The sequence below is a fragment of the Leptosomus discolor genome, chromosome 22 (assembly GCF_034619465.1).
Source record: "Leptosomus discolor isolate bLepDis1 chromosome 22, bLepDis1.hap2, whole genome shotgun sequence".
Taxonomy (NCBI): domain Eukaryota; kingdom Metazoa; phylum Chordata; class Aves; order Leptosomiformes; family Leptosomidae; genus Leptosomus; species Leptosomus discolor.
The window spans coordinates 4,793,548-4,812,135 of record NC_141412.1 but is presented as its reverse complement, the minus strand read 5'-3'; the positions used below and the strand labels follow the sequence as shown (position 1 = coordinate 4,812,135).

Here is an 18,588-nt window from a genome sequence, read left to right as displayed (position 1 = left end):
GGACAGAAGTAAAGGGGTTGCATACATAGTTGCAAATGGGAGAGCACATCTGTACTTTCTAGTTAAACCTGCTGTGAAATCTTGGGTCCTGTTTTCTTTTTGTCCCTCAAAACAGAAACACAGGGTTTAGGAAAACACAACATGTTTTTTTTTTTTTTAACTCACCAGCTCCGCAGTCACTGAGGAGCTGCCACCTCTTTAGGGAGAGGATGAGATCAAACTCAAGCTGCAAATCTGTTCGGAATCTGCGAGAAGTCGCTCGGCCCCTGCTGTCTGTTCCAGTAACCAGAGGATTCAGGCTATGAGAGAAACACCGAACATGTGCACTGTCTCCTGTAATGGAGTTGCGGGTTATTCTGGCTCTTAGAAACCATAATTTTATTTCACAAATTTAAATACAGTTTGTTTAAAACTGAGAACAGACAGTGCAGCTGTAATACCCTCCATCCTGGCCAGAGCTGGTCTTACTGAACATACGTATCTCTGCTCCCGAGGACCAGGGCAGACTCTGCAAGTTGGAAGGGCCCAGGCTCGTGTGACCAACCTTGAGGAGACTGGAGCGTATATGCAGGGTTGTGTGCAGGACTCGATCCTTTGCATTTTTCTGCAAGTTATGTCCTTCCAAGGAGGGAAGGTTGCATCCCAGCAGGGACTGGAATTAAGATTAGTGAAACAAAACATGCAGCTAGGAGAGGACGTCAGTTGGAAACTATTTAAATGGTATGAAGACTTTGTAGTCCTGTAGAAATGTCTCTTTCCACTGTAGGGTTTGCAGACTGAAATGAACTTGGAAGGCTAGTACAGTAACAGAATAAATCTGCTTGAGTGCAGAGAGCTACTGTTTTAATACAAGATAACAACACCCGTTCCCATAGAGCAGCCAGTAGAATCAAACACCTTCTATCCAAGTAGCGCTTCAGCCAGTGCATCTAAAGGAACGTTTTTGCAAAGGCTACGTAGCAAGGCTTCTGTGACTGGGAACTAAGGAATGAAACGTTTCCCCAATGCTTTTGATATACAGTGGGAGAAAATAACTTACAAAAAATTTTTTTTTTTTTTTAAAATATTAGCAAATACACAATGTCATTAGTCCGAGGGAAGACTTCTGCACTGTGAAGCTAACAATCAAATCTATAGCATTTTAATAGTTCTATGTGTTAGGGCTAAAAATAACGGAGTCTATTTCCAGGGTTACATTTTCCCTCAATTCAAAGGTAAAATTGTGCTTCAGACCTTTCTGAAAGAATTGGGACAGTGGGGGTTGATCAAAGGTTTGACAACAACCGTGAAGGGGGAGGTAAGTTTTGTTGTTTTTTTTTTTTTTTCCAAGGGGGCTGGAGGTGGGGAGAAGGGTTAAGTTGTACCTCAATTTCTTCCTCAGCAAGTTTGTCAATCTCAAAAAGAGTCAACCAAGTAGCACCCAGGATTCCTCTTCTGCATTGCTCAGTCCTCTGTCTACGCTGAGAAGCAAGATACAGTTTCATCAGAGAACACCTTTTCATCAGTGCTATCTCAGGTCCTTTGATGATACAGAACAGGGAAGAGGCGACTAATGTTCTACATAGTTTTTGAACCTACCTCCAGCCAGATGCTGAAGAAACAGAGCACTAAGCACAGGATCCCCTTTACAAGGGTGCTGCTCTTATCCATCAGAAAGTAACGCTTGAACTGCTCCAGCGTGGCTTTTCATGCCAGCAGCTCTGCAGTAGTATGCCATGGCCCTGAAAAAGGGGCTAGGGCTGAAGGATACATTCCAGTAGAATGGTAAATGCACTAAAAAAAATCAGCTTTTAGCATTCGGTATCTAGTTTTAAACAGTTAACTTTATTTTTTAAGAGTCGAAATTTGGCTTTATGTAGGAGCACCCTTCAGAGAATCCCACACCTAATGCTCATGTGAACCAAACGGGAGCTAAACAGAACCAAGATCTGAGCCTGGATTAAGCATTACGGTGTATGGCCACAACACTCTCATTAAAACCCGCTTCCAGTTATTTTAGCATGGGTGAATACAGAGCCACATGCTGTAACCATCACTCCATCCAGGAAGAGTGGTCAGATGATAGTGGTCAACAGCTCAATGTCTAGGTGGAGATTGGTGACAAGTGGTGTCCCTCAGGGGTCCTTACTGGGGCCAGTACTGTTTAATATCTTAATCAGTGGCACAGACAGTGGGATCGAGAGCACCCTCAACAAATTTGCAGATGACACCGAGCTGAGTGGTGTGGCTGACAGGCCTGAGGGACGGGATGCCATCCAGAGGGACCTGGGCAAGCTCAAGAAGTGGGCCTGTGCGAGCCTCGTGAGGTTCAACAAGGCCAAGTGCAGGGTCCTGCACCTGGCCCGGGGCAACCCCCGGTATCGCTACAGGCTGGGGGACGAAGGGATGGGGAGCGGCCCTGCCCAGAGGGGTTTGGGGGTACCGGTGAGTGAAAAGCTGGGCGTGAGCCCGCAACGTGCGCTTGCAGCCCAGAAGGCCAACCGTATCCTGGGCTGCATCCACAGAAGTGTGGCCAGCAGGTCCAGGGAAGGGGTTCTCCCCCACTGCTCTGGTGTGACCCCACTTGCCGTACTGTGTCCAGCTCTGGGGTCCTCAGCACAGGAAGGACGTGGACCTGTTGGAGCAGGTCCAGAGGAGAGCCACAGAAATGATCAGGGGGACGGAACACCTCTGCCATGAAGCAAGGCTGAGAGAGTTGGCGTTGTTCAGCCTGGAGGAGAGAAGGCTCTGGGGAGACCTTATTGTGGCCTTTCAGTAGGTAAAGGGGGCCTGTAAGAAAGATGGGGACAAACTTTTTAGCAGGGCCTGTTGTGATAGGACAAGGGGTAATGGTTTTAAACAATAAGAAGGTAGATTTAGGCTGGATGTAAGGAAGCAATTTTTTACAATGAAGGTGGTGAGATGCTGGCGCAGGCTGCTCGGAGACACCCCATCCCTGGAAACATTCCAGGTCAGGTTGGACGGGGCTCTGAGCAACCTGATCTAGCTAAAGATGTCCCTGCTCACTGCTGGGAGGTTGGACTAGATGGTCTTTGAAGGCCTCTTCCAGCCCAAACTATTCTATGATTCTCTGAACACAGAGGTATTTCAGGGTGCCCTCCAAACCGTGAAACTAATGAAGGGAAAGGAGAGGGAATAATACAAAGAGAACAGAGATACTGAATGGGTTTGTTCTAACCTGCCTTGCTTTTCACCCCCCTGAAACCTTCCTGTCTTGTGCAGCGTAACAAACACTGGTTAAAGTAGGTTTAAAATAAGGGCTAAGGTGCCATCTCAGAAGGCAGCTGTCCCCTCCGTGAACAGAGAGCTGCTTAGGCTGTTGCACACATAGCCACAAGGTACATGTGTCTCAGGATAAACAAGTCATCAGGGGCCAACACGCTCCTGTGGGCATTCTCACCCTCGCTTTCAGGTCCTGTAAAACAGCCCCCTCAGTCTAGACTACCGTTCCAGCTGGGCCGCGTCTTCAGCGCATCGTGCCCTGCATGCACTTCTCCCAGACTGAGCGTCTCGTGAGGCAGCTCGTCTTGTACTGAAGCTGACGTCAGTCCTGTATTTTCTGTGCTTTTTCTCCACCTCCAGAGCGTCTGGTTCTGCTCAGAGTCCAGGAGGAAGGGCAGGGGAATCCGGGTAGTTATGTATGCAGTGTTGCTTGTTTTCAGTACGCTAAAACTCTTGGAAGTCAGCAGAGGTCCTGGCTACTGCACGTCTGGCTGGTTGTATGCTGCGGAGAGGAACCTTGCAGGCTGTGCATGAGGAAATCTGCAACAGAGACACAACCAGCATGCATATTACCCTTCTGCCTTGCTGCAGTTAGCTGCCACCCCTTGGAACTATCCCAAACCCCATCTCAGATTGCAGATCTGTGAGTACTGCTGCTAGGCAACTGGGTGTTGGTGAAAAACAGTTGTGACAGCGCTGAAGAGCTATGGCCTCTCTGCAAAGCCGCTATATATAGCGCGGATAATATGCAGTGCAGGCTTTCCTCTGCTGTCCTGCCAGCAGGCCGCAAAGGCAGGCCACTGCAGCAGGCAGGGCTCCATCCAGTTGGCCTGAGGGAATGTGCTGTAAGAGAGCCCATTACTGTCAAAAATTCACTCCTGCTGCGCAAATCTACCCCTTTCCTTCGCTGCTCTTATTTCTCTGTATACACTCCAATTACAGGGAGTTGTGCATTTATTTTTTCCCCGTAATAACGAAGGGCAGCAACATAGTCTGGATGCAGATACACAAGCTAATAGCCCATCCTTCGCTCTAGCAAACCAACTGCAGAGTGCACTCTGGAAATACAGAAGGCTAAAGGCACCAGGGTGCTCAGGTCATTAAAGGGGAGAAGCCAGGGCATGAACAAACGAGCGGGAAGTCGGCCCTCAATGTGTGTGTTCTGTCCTCCCTTGCACTGAAGAAGATGCTCCACGCTCTCCTTAGGTAAACAAGCACCTCGTGTGGGGTTTAATCCACACCCTCCCTTACTTGTCACTGACTTTGTGTGGCTTTGATGTGGATATAAATTAAACTCTTCCTTCAGTGAAAGCTTCTGCCTGACTTAAAAATGCTTTCACTGATATTGCTTTAGCTTTCCCCAGGTGTTTGCAGGTGGATGAATCCACATCCTTCACCCCTGTGCTTTAGCTATATTAGTACAGTTGATAAGGCGACCTTGTTTAGAGAAGGGTTTGGTTTTTTCAGCAATGTAACTTCTGCCTAAACTCTCACTCCCTGGATTCCTCTTCTTTCCCCCAGCCTCTCACCAGGTCCTTCCCCTTTAGCAGCTTGTCTTAACGACACAAAAAGAGAGATTAACTAACCGTCTCAAGAAGTTTTGCAGTAAGGGGAGGCCAGAGATGTGAAAAATGGAAATTATAAAGCACATTTAAAAGACCTCTTATCTTTTCCCTGTCATTGTCTAGTATTTTCCTTTTTTACTGTTGCTTCTCATTACTGTTCAAAATGGTGAGCTCTTACCTGGTGTTGGTCTCCGTTCAGCCATGCACAGTCAGATTTCCACATTGGGATCTGTGAATCCTTTCTTCCCCTCATTCACCAGCACAGGCTTTTCTGTCCTTGTATGCCAGACTAAAATCTGAAGAAGCCAACAGAAGTCATTAGCTGCATCTCTTCACTGCACTAACAAATATTCTTGCACATTAAATCAATAGTGCAATTTAAGCATCTACCCTGGAGCCTAATGACGCATTCACAGCTGAAAGGAGGTTTGCATAAAACTCCATTTAGGCAGGCCTGCTGCGACCCAAAATGCACAGTGCACAGAAATTACCCATTTTACAGTGTACTGTCTTGGGATGTTAACCTGCTCCTTCCATGTAGTTATCAACCATCTTCCTCCAAAGGCTCGTCAACCTTTTCAATGTTTCCTTCGTAACGGGAGAATCTCATGCGTGTTTCCCCACAGACCAAGTCCTTACTCTGGTTCCTAGTTGTCATGTTATGACATCCTCGGCCAGGGTGGACTTACTTGCTGGGCTCAGAGTGGAAATGCAAAGTCTTGCCACTTCAGGTCACGTCGTTACTCGTGCATTAGAGGGAAAAGGCAGTTATACCAAGATGTTCCAGTCATCACCATTGCCTTTGGTTGTGTGAAACTTTAAAATTAATTTTTCAGTGCATCTCTGAAAATCCATTATTGGAGGGACGACATCAGTCTGATCCCTAACCTCACTGTCACTTCTTTTTCACTTCCAAATTCTTTCGAGGCCCTTAAAAGGTGCAAGAGTGACACTGGTCTGGGAAGTACTTGCTGCTGCTCCAGTTCTCCGGTGCGACCTTTGCTGTCTCAGTGCTGCAAGACGCAGCAGCTAGTCACAGAAGTAGTACCCAGCAAGCATTAGTCTACCTTATCACCTCAAAAGCCCCAAATAGATTCCTTTGAAATGCTGGCCCCACGCTGGTTCTATCACTTTAAAGTCCCTCTGCAACTTGCTAAAAACAGAACTGAAGCTTCTACTAAAAGCTTCTCTCAGTCTTTTAGCAGCAAGGTTTAATATAGATCAACATCTGTGGAGGAGAACTGGAAACAATATAAACTGAAGAGGTGGTCTAACATTTTTTTTGGAGGGGGGGAGTATTGTAGGTAAATAGTGCCTACTAGCTGTGCTATACTGCTGGCACAGACAGTTCTGGAAGCTGTTTAAAATATTCTCCCCTCGCTAGACTCAATTATACTCACTGCTCCTAGAACCTGAATTGCTGGGAGCAGCTTTATTCCTTCAGAGCTCCAGTTTCCTGCTTCCCTTCACCTGTTCGCAGTGATATTTCCTACCTCGCGGGGGTTTCCCTCTTGTTGCTATGACGATGCTCTGCACATTTAATCCAGGTACCTGCAAACCATTTCATACCCAATCCCCGCTTTTCTGAAAAAACGAGGGCACGTTCTGTTCCTAAAGGATGAACAAAGCACTTTTCAAACCCCTCTGGTTAAACAGGAGCACCCCCACCTTCCCAAGAAGCTGTCTGACCAAATTCGTCTCTGATGTGAGCAGTCACCTCCTGTGTGGGGCTTAAATCTCGCCTGCTAATACTAAGGCAGTAGGGACCAACTGCTGCCTGGAGTGGGTCCAAAAAACCATTTCATCGCTCCCCCACAACCACTTCAAAGCCCCTTCATCCAAGTTAGCCGTTATTACAGTCCTGCTCACCCACTGCAGCAACGCTGCTGCAATTACTGCGTTACTTTCCCGTGAAAAGGCAAAACCAAACAGGTCTTGGCGCTATGCAAGCACTGGTTGTGGGCTCCTCATCCAACAAACAGAATGTATAAATCTTAATGCGGTCCAGGTGCTAGAAAAATCTTGTAGCCAATTCTCCTTTCCAGCGGGAGCAGGTAAGAGCTCTTTCCACTTCTGACACATAAACACTCAACCCTGCTGATGGCCGAGGGCCACACTCCGCCAGGAATGGGACTCCCACTTAAGCAACCCTAACCACAAACTCCATAAACAGGAGACCCCAACCACACATCATTAGATTTTCTTTAAACTGGATCTATCTTTTGCATTGTTAAAGCCAAGTGCCAAAAAAAAGACACTTAAATTAACTAAAATCGACCAAGTTTTGGAGTTTGCCTCTTGATGCGGCAGCTTCTACCATTTTTCATGCTGTGTTCTTTCATGTGGGAGGGAGATCACCGTTCAGTACAGAAACACCTGCTTTTCCTCTCAGCCAATTGCTTGATTTTTTCCACAAGCATGTTTTATGCCTCAGGGAAGCTTTGGCTTGTGCAAAAGGTACAGCTTGCAAGGGACTAAGCAGTGAGGGGGACCAAGGATCTGACTTTCCCTGAACAGTGGCTTCACACAGGTCACCTGAGGGAGTCCCCTTTAAAAATCTCTACTGCTGCAATACATTTCCAATCATTTACAGCCTTGCCATTCAGAATCACAGGACTCAAAACAGATCTAGGAGGTTACAAGGATGCATCTCCATAGCAGACTTCTTCCTTGTCTTCTAACAGGGAAGTAAAAAGCAAACAGGCAAGCCGACCTACAGTTGGAGGGGGTCGCAGGATTTCAAGCACACAGACCCTCTGGGAAGGGTTTCAATAGTTGTTATTTGAAATGGAGGCTGCACAACACGAAGAAAAAAGAGACACCAAGCTGACATGACAGATTTGCTTCCTCTCAGCTTGTGCTAAGCCAAACGTCTGCAGGCTCTCTCAGGCATTGTGGAGGCCCTCTTCTCCCAAAAGCGCATCCATGGTACAACAAATCAAGATTGCTTCTCCCTATACTCCTGCCTTTCTCATATGCTGAGAGAATTGTGGCCACTGCCATTTAATGAGCTGAGCTCAAACAGTAATCTTCAGCTCTGCAATCACACCAACTTGAAGATTTGTGCTTTGTGATGAGTATTATAGGCAAAACATACAAGACCACCAGCGAAGAAAAGGTTACAGAGGTCTAATTTGGGCTATTGCAGCTGCCCCACAGTTCTGAAGGTCCACCGTGGAGCAGCGCAGGCAGACGGTGCTGCAAAACCCGCACTACTCTGATGTAAATTGCAGCTTTCAGCTGTGGTACAGGTACAGGGGATGGCACTGGCCCAGCAGTTCTGGTGACTAATCAGGACAAGACAAGGCCAAAAGAACCCTCCAAGTTCTATCTGTCTGTCGCAAAAATCAACAGCTCGAGCGCTGGTGTCTTCACTGGTGTGCGTGTGACGCTTGACCAACAAAGTGCTGTCACGTAGCAGCCACAATACCGAAAGCTGACTGCAAACCACTGGTCACAAACCCCCATGAAAAGAGGAGCCCAACCTCAGGAACAATCTAACCCGACGAGGACAGAGCTGCTCCATCCGTACACTGCTGCTCCCCCCATGAAAGGCAAAGAAAACACAGAGCTCATGAAGCTGATTCCCCTGCCGTATGGGGCACCACAGGATAAAATCAGGAGGAAGCCAAGTACTCCTTTTCGAGCCTTCTTGCCTTAGGCTGACCTTTTCCCTCTCTCCTGCCCATTCTGAGCCAGTTTTAGCTGGTTTAGATCTGTGACATCACCCAGCAGCCAGTTCTGGCCTCCCTTTGCTGTGCACTTTTCCCGGCTGCTGCTGGGCCCGAAGGCTTGGTCTCCTCCATACGCACAAGGATTTATTCCCCTCCCAGAGCCAGTTCCCAGATCCCCAGTAGCCACAGCGTCGGTGTGTGGTTCAAGTACTGCTGGGAGAGCTCTCTCGGCTCCCCGTTCTCTAGCCCGTGTCTGACAGCAACCTGCTGTACCGACGGGGGCGTTTCATAGCGCCCACAAGCGCCCCTAAGGCCCAGACACAGCCGTTGCCAGTCCAGTGCAAAGCTGCCAGCCGATTCCCTGTCACAACACCCACCTAAAACCGAGCTGCTAACCCACAGATTCAATCTCAGGTATTACTCAGCCAAGAGATAAGGGAGAGAGGAGGAACGACTACTTTTAGCCACCTCTTCAGTCCCAGTGAATTGCTACTGAGACCACCTGAGTGCACAAAAGCCTGCCTCACCCAAAGAAACGCACCTATGCCTGTCTCCCTGGACAAACAAGTGGCTCCGGGAGCAGCTGGAACAAGAGATGCCGCATTTCCAACGACCTTGTATTTTGTGCCCTGTCCTCTTGTGCCAGCCCACGCTGAGGCTTTTTCAATAGCTGAGGCCGCTCAAAGTCTCTGTCCTTTAAGGGCTCCCTGGCTGAGCACACTGCAAACTCAGCTTGTTTCCTCAGGCGTTAGTAGAAAATGGGGAGCAGGATATGTCCCAGTTACATCAACCTGATGGGAATACACAATCTCAGACCTCTGTCCTGTGTCAATGGATTGAAGAGAGTACGGTTTGCTTTGGGGGCTGTGTGGGGAAATGCAGAAACATGGAAATACACAGCATGCTTGCAAAGCCTTGCTTCCATACAACTCCAGTATAAACCAACCTTTCCCTGCTGATAAGGAGGGATAAATCTCCCCTTTCTCCTTGGCAATTAATACTGACTTCCTTAATTTTCTCCTTCGTTTTGGGCAGTTCCCAAATCAAAGAAAATAAGCAGGATATATGTCTTTGGCCAAAGCTTAAGCTTTTTGCAGGAGTGTGCATTTTTGGGCTGAATTCTGATAAATATTACGAATACCAGCACTGCACACAGGGAAGGCAGCATTTTTGGAGAACAGATGTCTATGCTTATCTTACATACTTCTCTGATCCCTCCTTAATGACTAACTGAGCACATCACAATTTTTAATGTAAATCTCACTGCAAAGCAGGAGTATGGTTATGCCTAACAGAAGCAAACCGTGACAACTGCTGGGAGCACAGACTGGCACAATGAGAAAGAAGCCTATGCTTTGATCCCAGGGCAAGAGGACCCCAGACCATAGCCTACTTTTGTCCTTCTCTGCTGCTTGTCTGGACTCTCCTCCTCGTCAAACGGCTCAGCAAAACAGCAATTGGGAAATGGAGGCTGCTGGCATCAGCTAAAGGCAGAAAGGCAAAGCCCAACCTGCAAAGCTGCACTCGGAGTTTGCCAGGACCAGACAGCATTCAGTTCACAACAAGGACCCTTGTAAGATCTCCACAGCCTAGCCAAAAAAAGAAAGGCAGTCTGCTTCAAATCCTGGCCAGCAATTCCTGCTTCCTCTCCGTCTCTGACCTGCAGCCCTTGTGCAACAGCACCGACACAGCAGCCTGTCTGACAGCACCATGCTCTTCCTCCTGCCTGGAAACAACCTTTTCCTTCCTCTCCTTCCTCCATGTGTTCCTCCCCAGCCGTCATTTCCTATCCCCAGCCTTTTATCACAGCTTCTTTCCAATAGTTATTTACAGCAGGGACAATAAAGCAAAGATTGTGTAACTGGCCGTGGAGTAAACACCCCTAACCTTCTGTACACCAGCCTAAAAGCAACCTGCGCATCTCCCTTGGCCTGCTGGAAACACACTTATTTCCAGCCAGTGCTTTCTTGTTAGCTAGTAGGGCATGCAGCGCCCCAGAACGGAGCTAATTTTAATCCAATCTCTTTTCCCACCCTTGAGAGACCATCTGTGTTATTTATCCCAGGGCCGGACAGCCACAACCACAGGCACGTACGTTTAAAAACCGAGGCACGGCAGGTATCAGGTCATAAACAAAGTTGCTCCTCCCCCCCAGCTCCTCTTCCCTGCTCCCGGACTCCTTGCCTGAGCACTGCTGAACATTGAGACCCTTGTTTTTTCCGCAGCTGGGGGCTGTGGAGCTGTGCAGATGGAAAGCAGAGACAAAGGGTATTATTCAAGTTTTTTTTCCTGCCCCAAAAAGGGATGGAGACCTGGATCCAGCACTGGGTCTGTTGGCAGTAACAGCTTATTTGCGAAAAAAGAAGAATCCTCCTGGGATAATGAAGCAATAAAGACTCCCTAAATTGGACTGGCGCCTATTACAGACGAAGGCATGAGAGTGCTACACGGGGGTCTGTGATGTCAGGGGGACCCCCTCCACACCTGCGGTGCTCAGTGGACCCACTCGCAAAGCTTTCAGAAGCCTTCACCTGAGAGCACCTCCGTTGCTGATGTGCTATGATTGATGCCTGTCACACTAACCAGCATTGTCTTATTGTATCTCGTACGCTCCCCTGTCATTCCAGATAGATATCCATCTGTCGTCTCTCATCTTAGACTGGGAAGTCTTTAGGGCAGGAGCCATCACTGTGTTCCGAGTTTCTATGTTATTTAGCACATAGGGGTCCTGGTCAGTGACCTGGTGGCTCCTAGGCAATGTGTACTCTCAAATAATTAGCAGTCATTTGACAGCAGTAAAATCCCCCCAAAATGAATCTTCCTGGAAGCCTCCTACTGCTCAGAGCAGTATCTCAGGCACTAAACCATTTCTAGATTATCTCTGGCACCGAAAGATCCCGGTTGTTGTGGACAACTCCAGTGCTAGCGCACAGATGTCATGAGGGAGAAGGCAGCTTCGCAACAAGGCAGTGACTGTGTGAACAGTCTTTCCCTGCGGCCAAGGAACACCGTGGCTGGTTCTCCTGGGTTACAGATGGGTTCCAGAGGGCCAAATCCCATATGATGCTGGTTTACCACAGGAGTACCAGTACTCACCCCCCCGCCTCAGGAATTCACCGACATACATTTCACCTACGGAATTCCCTGCTCCAGGGGATTAGCAAGGCCGTAGATTAGCCCATCTTGAAAATAATTATATTTTCTAGAGGTAACATAAGAAAGCGGAACAGCTACAGGGGAGAGAAGACTCCATATTTCAAGGCCTGCAGCAACCACTAGCAGCCTGCAACCGAAAAAACCCACCTGCTCTCCACACATTTTGATCCATAATCGCCCGTTCCCAGCTCCCTTGCAATGGGGCTGTGCTCTCCTCAAACGCAGAGGACAAGTGACTGAACGATAGGGCTGGATGGGCTCTCTCCTACCTTGGGATCCTTATAACCCACGTGCGAGATAAACACGGTACCTTGGTGCAATTGGCAGCTTTCGGCTCAAGGTCATTCAAGGTCACTAGTTCCCGGAGCAGGCTGCTCTCTTGGTAGCCTCCCTTCACTCCTCGCAGTTTGAAGTAAGCCTGAGATCGCTGGAGAATCAGTCTGAGGTTCACAGCAAACCCCGCCATGTCTATAGCAAAGGGGCGATGGGGGTCGAACACCGTTTTCCAGCCGTAGACCTTCCCTGCAGCGTTCACTTTGGGTGACTCGTAGCGCAAGCCACCGACGAAGGCTACCGGCCACACGGACACCTTTCTGGTGCTGCGCATCTGGAGGCAAGGAGAGAGAAGGGTCGGGTGGGTGCTCACAGAAGGATGGGCTGCAGGCGACTTCCCGCACACAGACCGGCAGAACGACCCCACCTGGCTCCCCGTCCTGCAGGAGGCGAACGCCCCCGAGCTTCAGCGCAAGCCCTGGAGCTCAGAGCCTGGGGTAGGTTCTCGGACCAAGCTGCAGAGCTCCCTGCTCACCTGTACAGGGACGCACAGCCTGGAGCTGGAGAAGCAAAGCGCTTTGGAACGCGGCTCCTAACAATAGCAACGGTAATGGATAGCCACGGAACCAGGCACGAGTTCAGCACTAAAAACAAAGCTGCCAATAGCAAACGTAACTGAGATTTAAGAGCAGATTTTTGTCCAGAGGTCTTTGGAGCTGTGGGGCATCAGTCCTCCACATGGACAGCTGGGGAAATCAGGATACAAAGGAGGAAAGCACCTTGTCCAAGGCCATCTGGAAATGCAGGAATGGCGAATCATACCTAGGAAGAAAGGTGTTTTCTCGGAGAGCTAAGGAGTTTGAGCTGCAATCTCAGCCTATGAGCCACAGTAAGGCTAAAAGCATCTTTAGGGTGAGGCACTGCAGCTGTAGCCCCCAACCTCAGGGCCAGCTGAGAAGCGCAGCCTCTCCAGAAACTCCCAGCGTGCAGGACGGTGCTTGTAGCTGCTCCTGCTACACGGTGGAGCAAGGCTGGATGCCTCTACTCCCTGTAGAGTCAACAGAAACAGATAGGAGCCACCAGGGGACACTTCAGATGCCTGCACTTGCCAATGCAGATGCTTTGAATGCCAGTCTGCCCGCTCATCCCCCAGCGCCCTGTCCTGCTCTGCTGGCAGGCTCAGCCTCGCGTTCTGCTCTCAGCCCAGTCTCTTAGATCAGGGATCTCCCAAAGCTAATCTCATCACTGCTAATTACTGCAAACGAGACCAGAAGAGCTCTGGCACTTGCCCTTCTGCATTATACACATGCTAACGGCAGCCCCTGTCCACAGGGAACAATAGTGTGTGTCTTCTGCATTTCACAGCACATTTCATTGGCTCCATGTGACCTTAACTGCAGCTACATAACAGAGAGGAGAAGCCTCTACGAGCAGAGCACACGAGCGAACGAAGGAACCCTTTCTGCTTTATTAATGTGCAGTGTCTGTCTCAAGATGCTGCCAGAGGCAGCCTCAAAGGGGACTGTGGAAGAAAGGCATTCAGTCTGAATTTGCTTTCAGCTTTAAAAGCGTGCATATTCCTGTGGCTATCCAAGCTCAGGTGAAAGCCATCACAGAAGGGAAAGGGGGCATGTATGGAGCAAATCAATGGGAGATCCCTGCTATGAAAACTGGCAACTGGTGGAGAAAGAAGCGATCTTCCTTTCTTGTCCCTTGCTGCAAGAGCTTGGCCTCAGGAGAGCAAGGGAACAAGTAATTTTTGAGCTGGAAGCCAGGTGAGGTACAGCCAGGTGAGGTACAGTGAGGTACATTCCTCCAGGGTGGGGCACGGAAGGACGATGGCCGAGGTTTCTTTCGCTGGGCACCTGCTTCTGCACAGGCACGTTGGATAGCAGCGATGTTCCAACCCCGACAGGGGAAGGCAGCTCCTCATCAGCTTCCTTTACAGTAAAAACTGCCCGCCTCCCCATCACACGCCCCAGGACAACCCGGGGTTCCCGTCACTTCGCACAGGGCGCCCTTGACTCTGGGAAACACACTTTGCAGCGCAGTCACCAAGCCCCAGAGAAAACTTCAGGACAGCTGCAGCGGGACCGCTATACAGACAAGACTGCTCCAGAGCTCAGGAGAGGACGTACACAGCATCTCCTCAGCGCAGTACACAGCATCTTTTACACCCCACATGCCAACTTGCTGTGTTCAGCCCCCCCAGCAGGGTCTTACCTCCTCAAAGAGCTCCAGGCTGTAGGTGTTATCATCATCGGCAAAGTAAACAATCCCAGGCTGGCTGTTGTTTTTGTTAAATGTCTCTCTCAGCCATCTCAGGGCAAGGTTCCTCTGCATGGTCCCCCGGGGAATGCGGGGATCCCTCATGTCTCCCCGCAGCTTGTAGTTGCGGGGTGTCTCCACATTGAGGTGGGTGTAGTTCAGCCCCGTGTCCCGCAGCAGCCGGGTGATGAGAGGGGTGCGCCGCTGCGAGTCCTCCACCAGGATCCAGTGCAGGTTTGGCACATGCAGGAGGGTGTTGGCCAGGCGCGTCAGCTCTGCCTTCTGCACGGGCCGGCTGTAGGTGGGTGTAATGACGTGGATGGTGGGAAGGGTGTCTGACCACGGGGGTGGGCGGGTATAAACATATTCTGTCCTCACCACCTCCACAATGTCCCGGTCCGACAAGCAGTATTCCTTGGAGTCCAAGCCTGCAGCGAGATCACGCCGGGAGTCACCACCATCATCTGAACAAGGGTATGAGAGAGAAGAAAAAGCCGCATGGACTCAGTCCTCCAACATCCCCCGACTGAGCCAGCAGGCTGCTTGCTAAGAGCAGGTCACCCTCATGGTTTCAGAGCAAAGGAAACGAGCTTGGATGGAGGCTTTAATAAATAGGTACACAAATAAATAAAGGAATCAGGGACAAACACACATGAGAAAAGAAGTTCCTGCTGTTAGAATACCAGCACCACGTAAGGCCTGAGAGCCCAGGACAATGCTGCAGCTGAGTGCTCAGAATAAGCAACTTCAGAAAGCACCCAGAAGAGACAGGCTTGTACAGCAATTAGGTATAGATAAAGAAAACAGCAACATGGATTGACGATCTGTCATTCCTGAAGAGCTCCAGTGCTCTGGGCACCACGCTCAGCAGGACAGGACTCACGGCTCTGCACTCAGGCACTGGAGCACCTGGACTGGGAGGCAGGGAACTTACTGGTGGAAAAAAAACGAAACCAAAACCAAAACCCGAGTCAGTGAAGATCCCCAGCAGCAGCATCTGGCCAGGATACTGCAGTACCACACTGGAACGGGGCACAGAGAAGCAGGGAAAGACACACTACGAATCTGGAAATGGAGAGTAGAAATTAAAGCCTGTAATTGCAGGCTTTTTCCTGCAGAGACTTTCACCACCTCTGACTAACCTCTCCTCAAAAAGACCCTGCCAACCTCTGAACGTAACAGCCCATTCAGTCGCGCGGATGTGAACAGTGAACAGCATATATATAGGATACACTGATCCAAACATGTAAAATCCCTGCCAAAAGAATCTTGTTCACAACCAGCTCAAGGAAAAAAAAAAAAAAAAAGCGTTCATGCACCTGTCACTTTTCCAGGGTGCGACTTTCACACTTTGGTACCACCGCAGACCAGCAGGAACACCACGGTCTGCAGTTAGGAACTGGCAGAGATGAAGGGGCACCTCCATTCAGGGTATGAGCCAGCTGCTCTCCAGTGGGCACATAATACTTTGAGCCATAGATTCTGCAAAACCAGCTACTACCGGAACTTCAGATGAGAAAGAACAGGAACAGAGAGACGTTAGGTCTGACCCCGCAGACAGACACTACCTATAGTTTTTCCACAGCCTGTCACTCTTCCAGCGGCGCAGACTTTGACACTAGCCCTGAACTGAATGAGGGCCTCGTACTCTATGGCATGGAGGGAGGGAGGGTGTACATCTGGTACAGGGGTACAGCGACAAGGTGTCCTGCCCACGTTTGTATCAGGCCCTATATAAGGCAAAGCACAACACCATCACATAGCTGAACTCTCTGAAAGCAGAGAACACTGGAATCAATTCAAAAATAAATCTGCAAAATGCGTTGGACACGGACACAGATGTAATTAGCCAGGACGGTGCTTGAGACAGTTTGCAAACCCCTGCAGGTCAAACCCTCAGCTGTAAATCCTGGCATGTGTAAGCACTGCTGTTCCGTGCTTGCTAGCCCATAGATGCACATCTCTTTCTCAGCACCTGCTACCAAAGGATCTCAGAAATGCACTACAGAACAAAACGGTTTCTCCCAAGAGCTTTCAGGTTGGGCTCTGTCACCACTCGTTTTGCACGGGGGGCTCAGAGAGGCAAAGGCAGAGGAAGCGTCTTACCAAGGTCACTGCTAAGTTCAGGACTGAGCCAGAGCAGAGCAGTCTCTGTGCTGTAACTTCAGTGGCCATTCACAAAAAACAGCTCCTAGTTTTTAGGGTGGTGGATCGAACTGCTATACAGACAGCATATTCTTAGTAGTCTTTCAAGTCCTGTTTTAGAGCCCAGTAGATCCCTCGTCCTCTGAAACACTGTCCACCTTCCAGAGGGGATCATCATCATTTTTCCCTTAAGAACTGCCCAAAGCCTCATGGGTGGCTGTCAGTCCTCTGGGGGAAAGGTGAAGCGGCTCGGGACAGACTCTGAACTTCTGACAATTCAAACTGCACATCAGACTGTTCATCAAAAGGATAAGCAACTGTGGAGGATGGGGGCGAACATTAAAATGAAAAGGGGGGAGAATCTCCCAGAGAAAGGGATCAGAGAGGGAAAACGATCTGGCCGCCTTCCCCACAGACCAGCCACCCCAAGCTGACCCGCCTGCCCTGGTGCTCAGCAGAAGGGCAGAAGCAAAAATGAAGACGGCAGCAGGCAGCGTGGCTTCTTCCAGCCCCCAAGAGCTCTCACAGCCCTTAGATACTAGGACCCTTCTGGGCAGAGAAGATCCCTCAGAGCTTCCTGCATTCGTCTGATTTGGGCCAGGGCTCCGTTTAATGCTTTGTGTGACAGGTAGCGTGGAAGCTGACTCTCATAGCGGTGTTAACTCCACCAAACAATCAGGTGAGACGCTGGCTCTTGCTTTCTCCTTCAAGTGCAAGAGCACCAGTTCGCTGCTTTCCCGAGGACACTTAAAAAATGCTCTTTGCCTCCTGTCTCCCGGAGCAGCTGTCTCAAGTGGCAGCTTTGTTTGCTCTGCTCTCCTTTTTGCAGCTTTCCTCCTGGACTAAGCTGCGCGCAGAATGCTGCAAAGGCCAGCAGGAAGGGACTTCGCTCTTATGGATCATCAGGAAACAAAGGACAGACTCTTCCTTCAGCACTCTGGATGTAGCCCATAAAGAGCCCTCCAAGTGCAGCAAGTGCATCCCACGGCTTGGAGGTTGATGTCTCTGAAGAACCCCTATGAGCACTGGGCTGTTCCTACAGCAGAAGTGGGGAGGCTTCTGCATGAGCATGGACTGGGAGCTGAGATGAGCATGGCTGCCATGGAGAAATGAAATGAGAGAGGAGATGAGGACGAGGGAGGGATGCACAGACTTGGCATGGGCTGGTTTGATTTCTCTCACCCTTGTGCACTGCAAGCAGCGGAGCAATGGTGCTCTGGTGCCAGACGGTGATTAGTAGTGTCCAGGGCAGAACTATCAGCACGATAGCCAGGATGTCTCGTCTCTTCGGCATCTCCAAGACTGACTGGACCCACAGCTCCTCATTACCTGACAGTGAAAACCCCAGAGACAGAACAGCAGAGCACATGGAGAACAGAAATAAATGGGCAAGAAGGAACAAGGACAGAGAGAGAGAACGCGAGAGAGGGAGAGAGCAGCGAAGGCAACACGGCTCGTAGGTCTTACCAGTGCTTACAACCCACCCATTGCAGAAGCAGGTTTGGAGGGGCCTCGGCTGCTGAGACCAGGAGCAGGAGGGCACTTCTACAGGATACTGCTGGAACTGCCAGCAGGAACCTCAGGGACTCATTTGGAAGGAAACCTGCAACACAGAGCAGAAGTGAGTAGGCAGAGAAAAGTACTGGGGAGCTGCTCCACAGAGTTCACAAATCCTCCTCAAGAAGAGCAAATCCAAGTGGGGCAGCGAGCAACAGAAATGTGTCCCACCCCTCCAGGGAGAGATGCCTCCTGGGCGTCCAGAGCCTTGCTTTCCTTTGCATCCGCTTGTCAAGCAAGTCCCTTGCGTCAGCCAAGCAGGGCTTGCTCAGTGCCGCAGCGTCTGCGCTGCCCCCCAGCAGAAGAGGACCCTTCATCCACAAGCCAGCCAAGCCTCACAACACCACGCGCTAGGCCCGAGCCCCTGGGAGGAAGCAGAGACGGTAAGGACCACGTTACTTGCCCAACACAGCAGCAAGTGCTCTGACCCACCAGACCCTCTCCCTCTGCCAGGCAGAGCACTCAGGGTGACTGCGCCTTGGGAATACAGCCCCAGGGAAGCTAGTGACCCTGCCTTTTGCCTGTCATTGTCATCCCCTCCGCTCAGGCCACCCCCGCTGGCATCTCTGATGCAGCCAGTTTTAACTCGGGCTTCCAGTGGCCTGTGCAGGTTCATTTCTCCCATCTCGGAGGTGTTGCGAGTGGAGTATATTAAACTGCCACAACGGCTTAGTTTGATTCAATACAAGCACATACAAGATTTAAGCAGACTGTATTTTATCCAAGTA

General features: G+C 50.0%; 1 protein-coding gene across 1 annotated transcript; it reads right to left on the bottom strand.

Annotated features, from left to right (window-relative positions):
- Positions 1 to 4,996: 4,996 nt before the first annotated feature.
- B3GAT1 (beta-1,3-glucuronyltransferase 1) lies at positions 4,997 to 17,672 on the bottom strand. The gene is made up of 4 exons (XM_009953938.2): positions 17,486 to 17,672; positions 14,114 to 14,622; positions 11,928 to 12,224; positions 4,997 to 5,083 (listed from the first exon to the last, which is right to left on the bottom strand). The coding sequence occupies exons 1-4, from the start codon at positions 17,670 to 17,672 to the stop codon at positions 4,997 to 4,999; spliced, it is 1,080 nt and encodes a 359-aa protein (XP_009952240.2).
- Between the last annotated feature and the right edge of the window lie 916 nt (positions 17,673 to 18,588).

Coding starts and splice junctions, on each gene's coding strand:
- B3GAT1 (XM_009953938.2), bottom strand. CDS start 17,672: ATGTGCTCTGCTGTTCTGTCTCTGGGGTTTTCACTGTCAGGTAATGAG. Junction 14,623..17,485: donor GCTGCTTGCAGTGCACAAGG/GTGAGAGAAATC, acceptor ACCCTTGTTCAG/ATGATGGTGGTGACTCCCGG. Junction 12,225..14,113: donor GCCTGGAGCTCTTTGAGGAG/GTAAGACCCTGC, acceptor CCTTGCCTCCAG/ATGCGCAGCACCAGAAAGGT.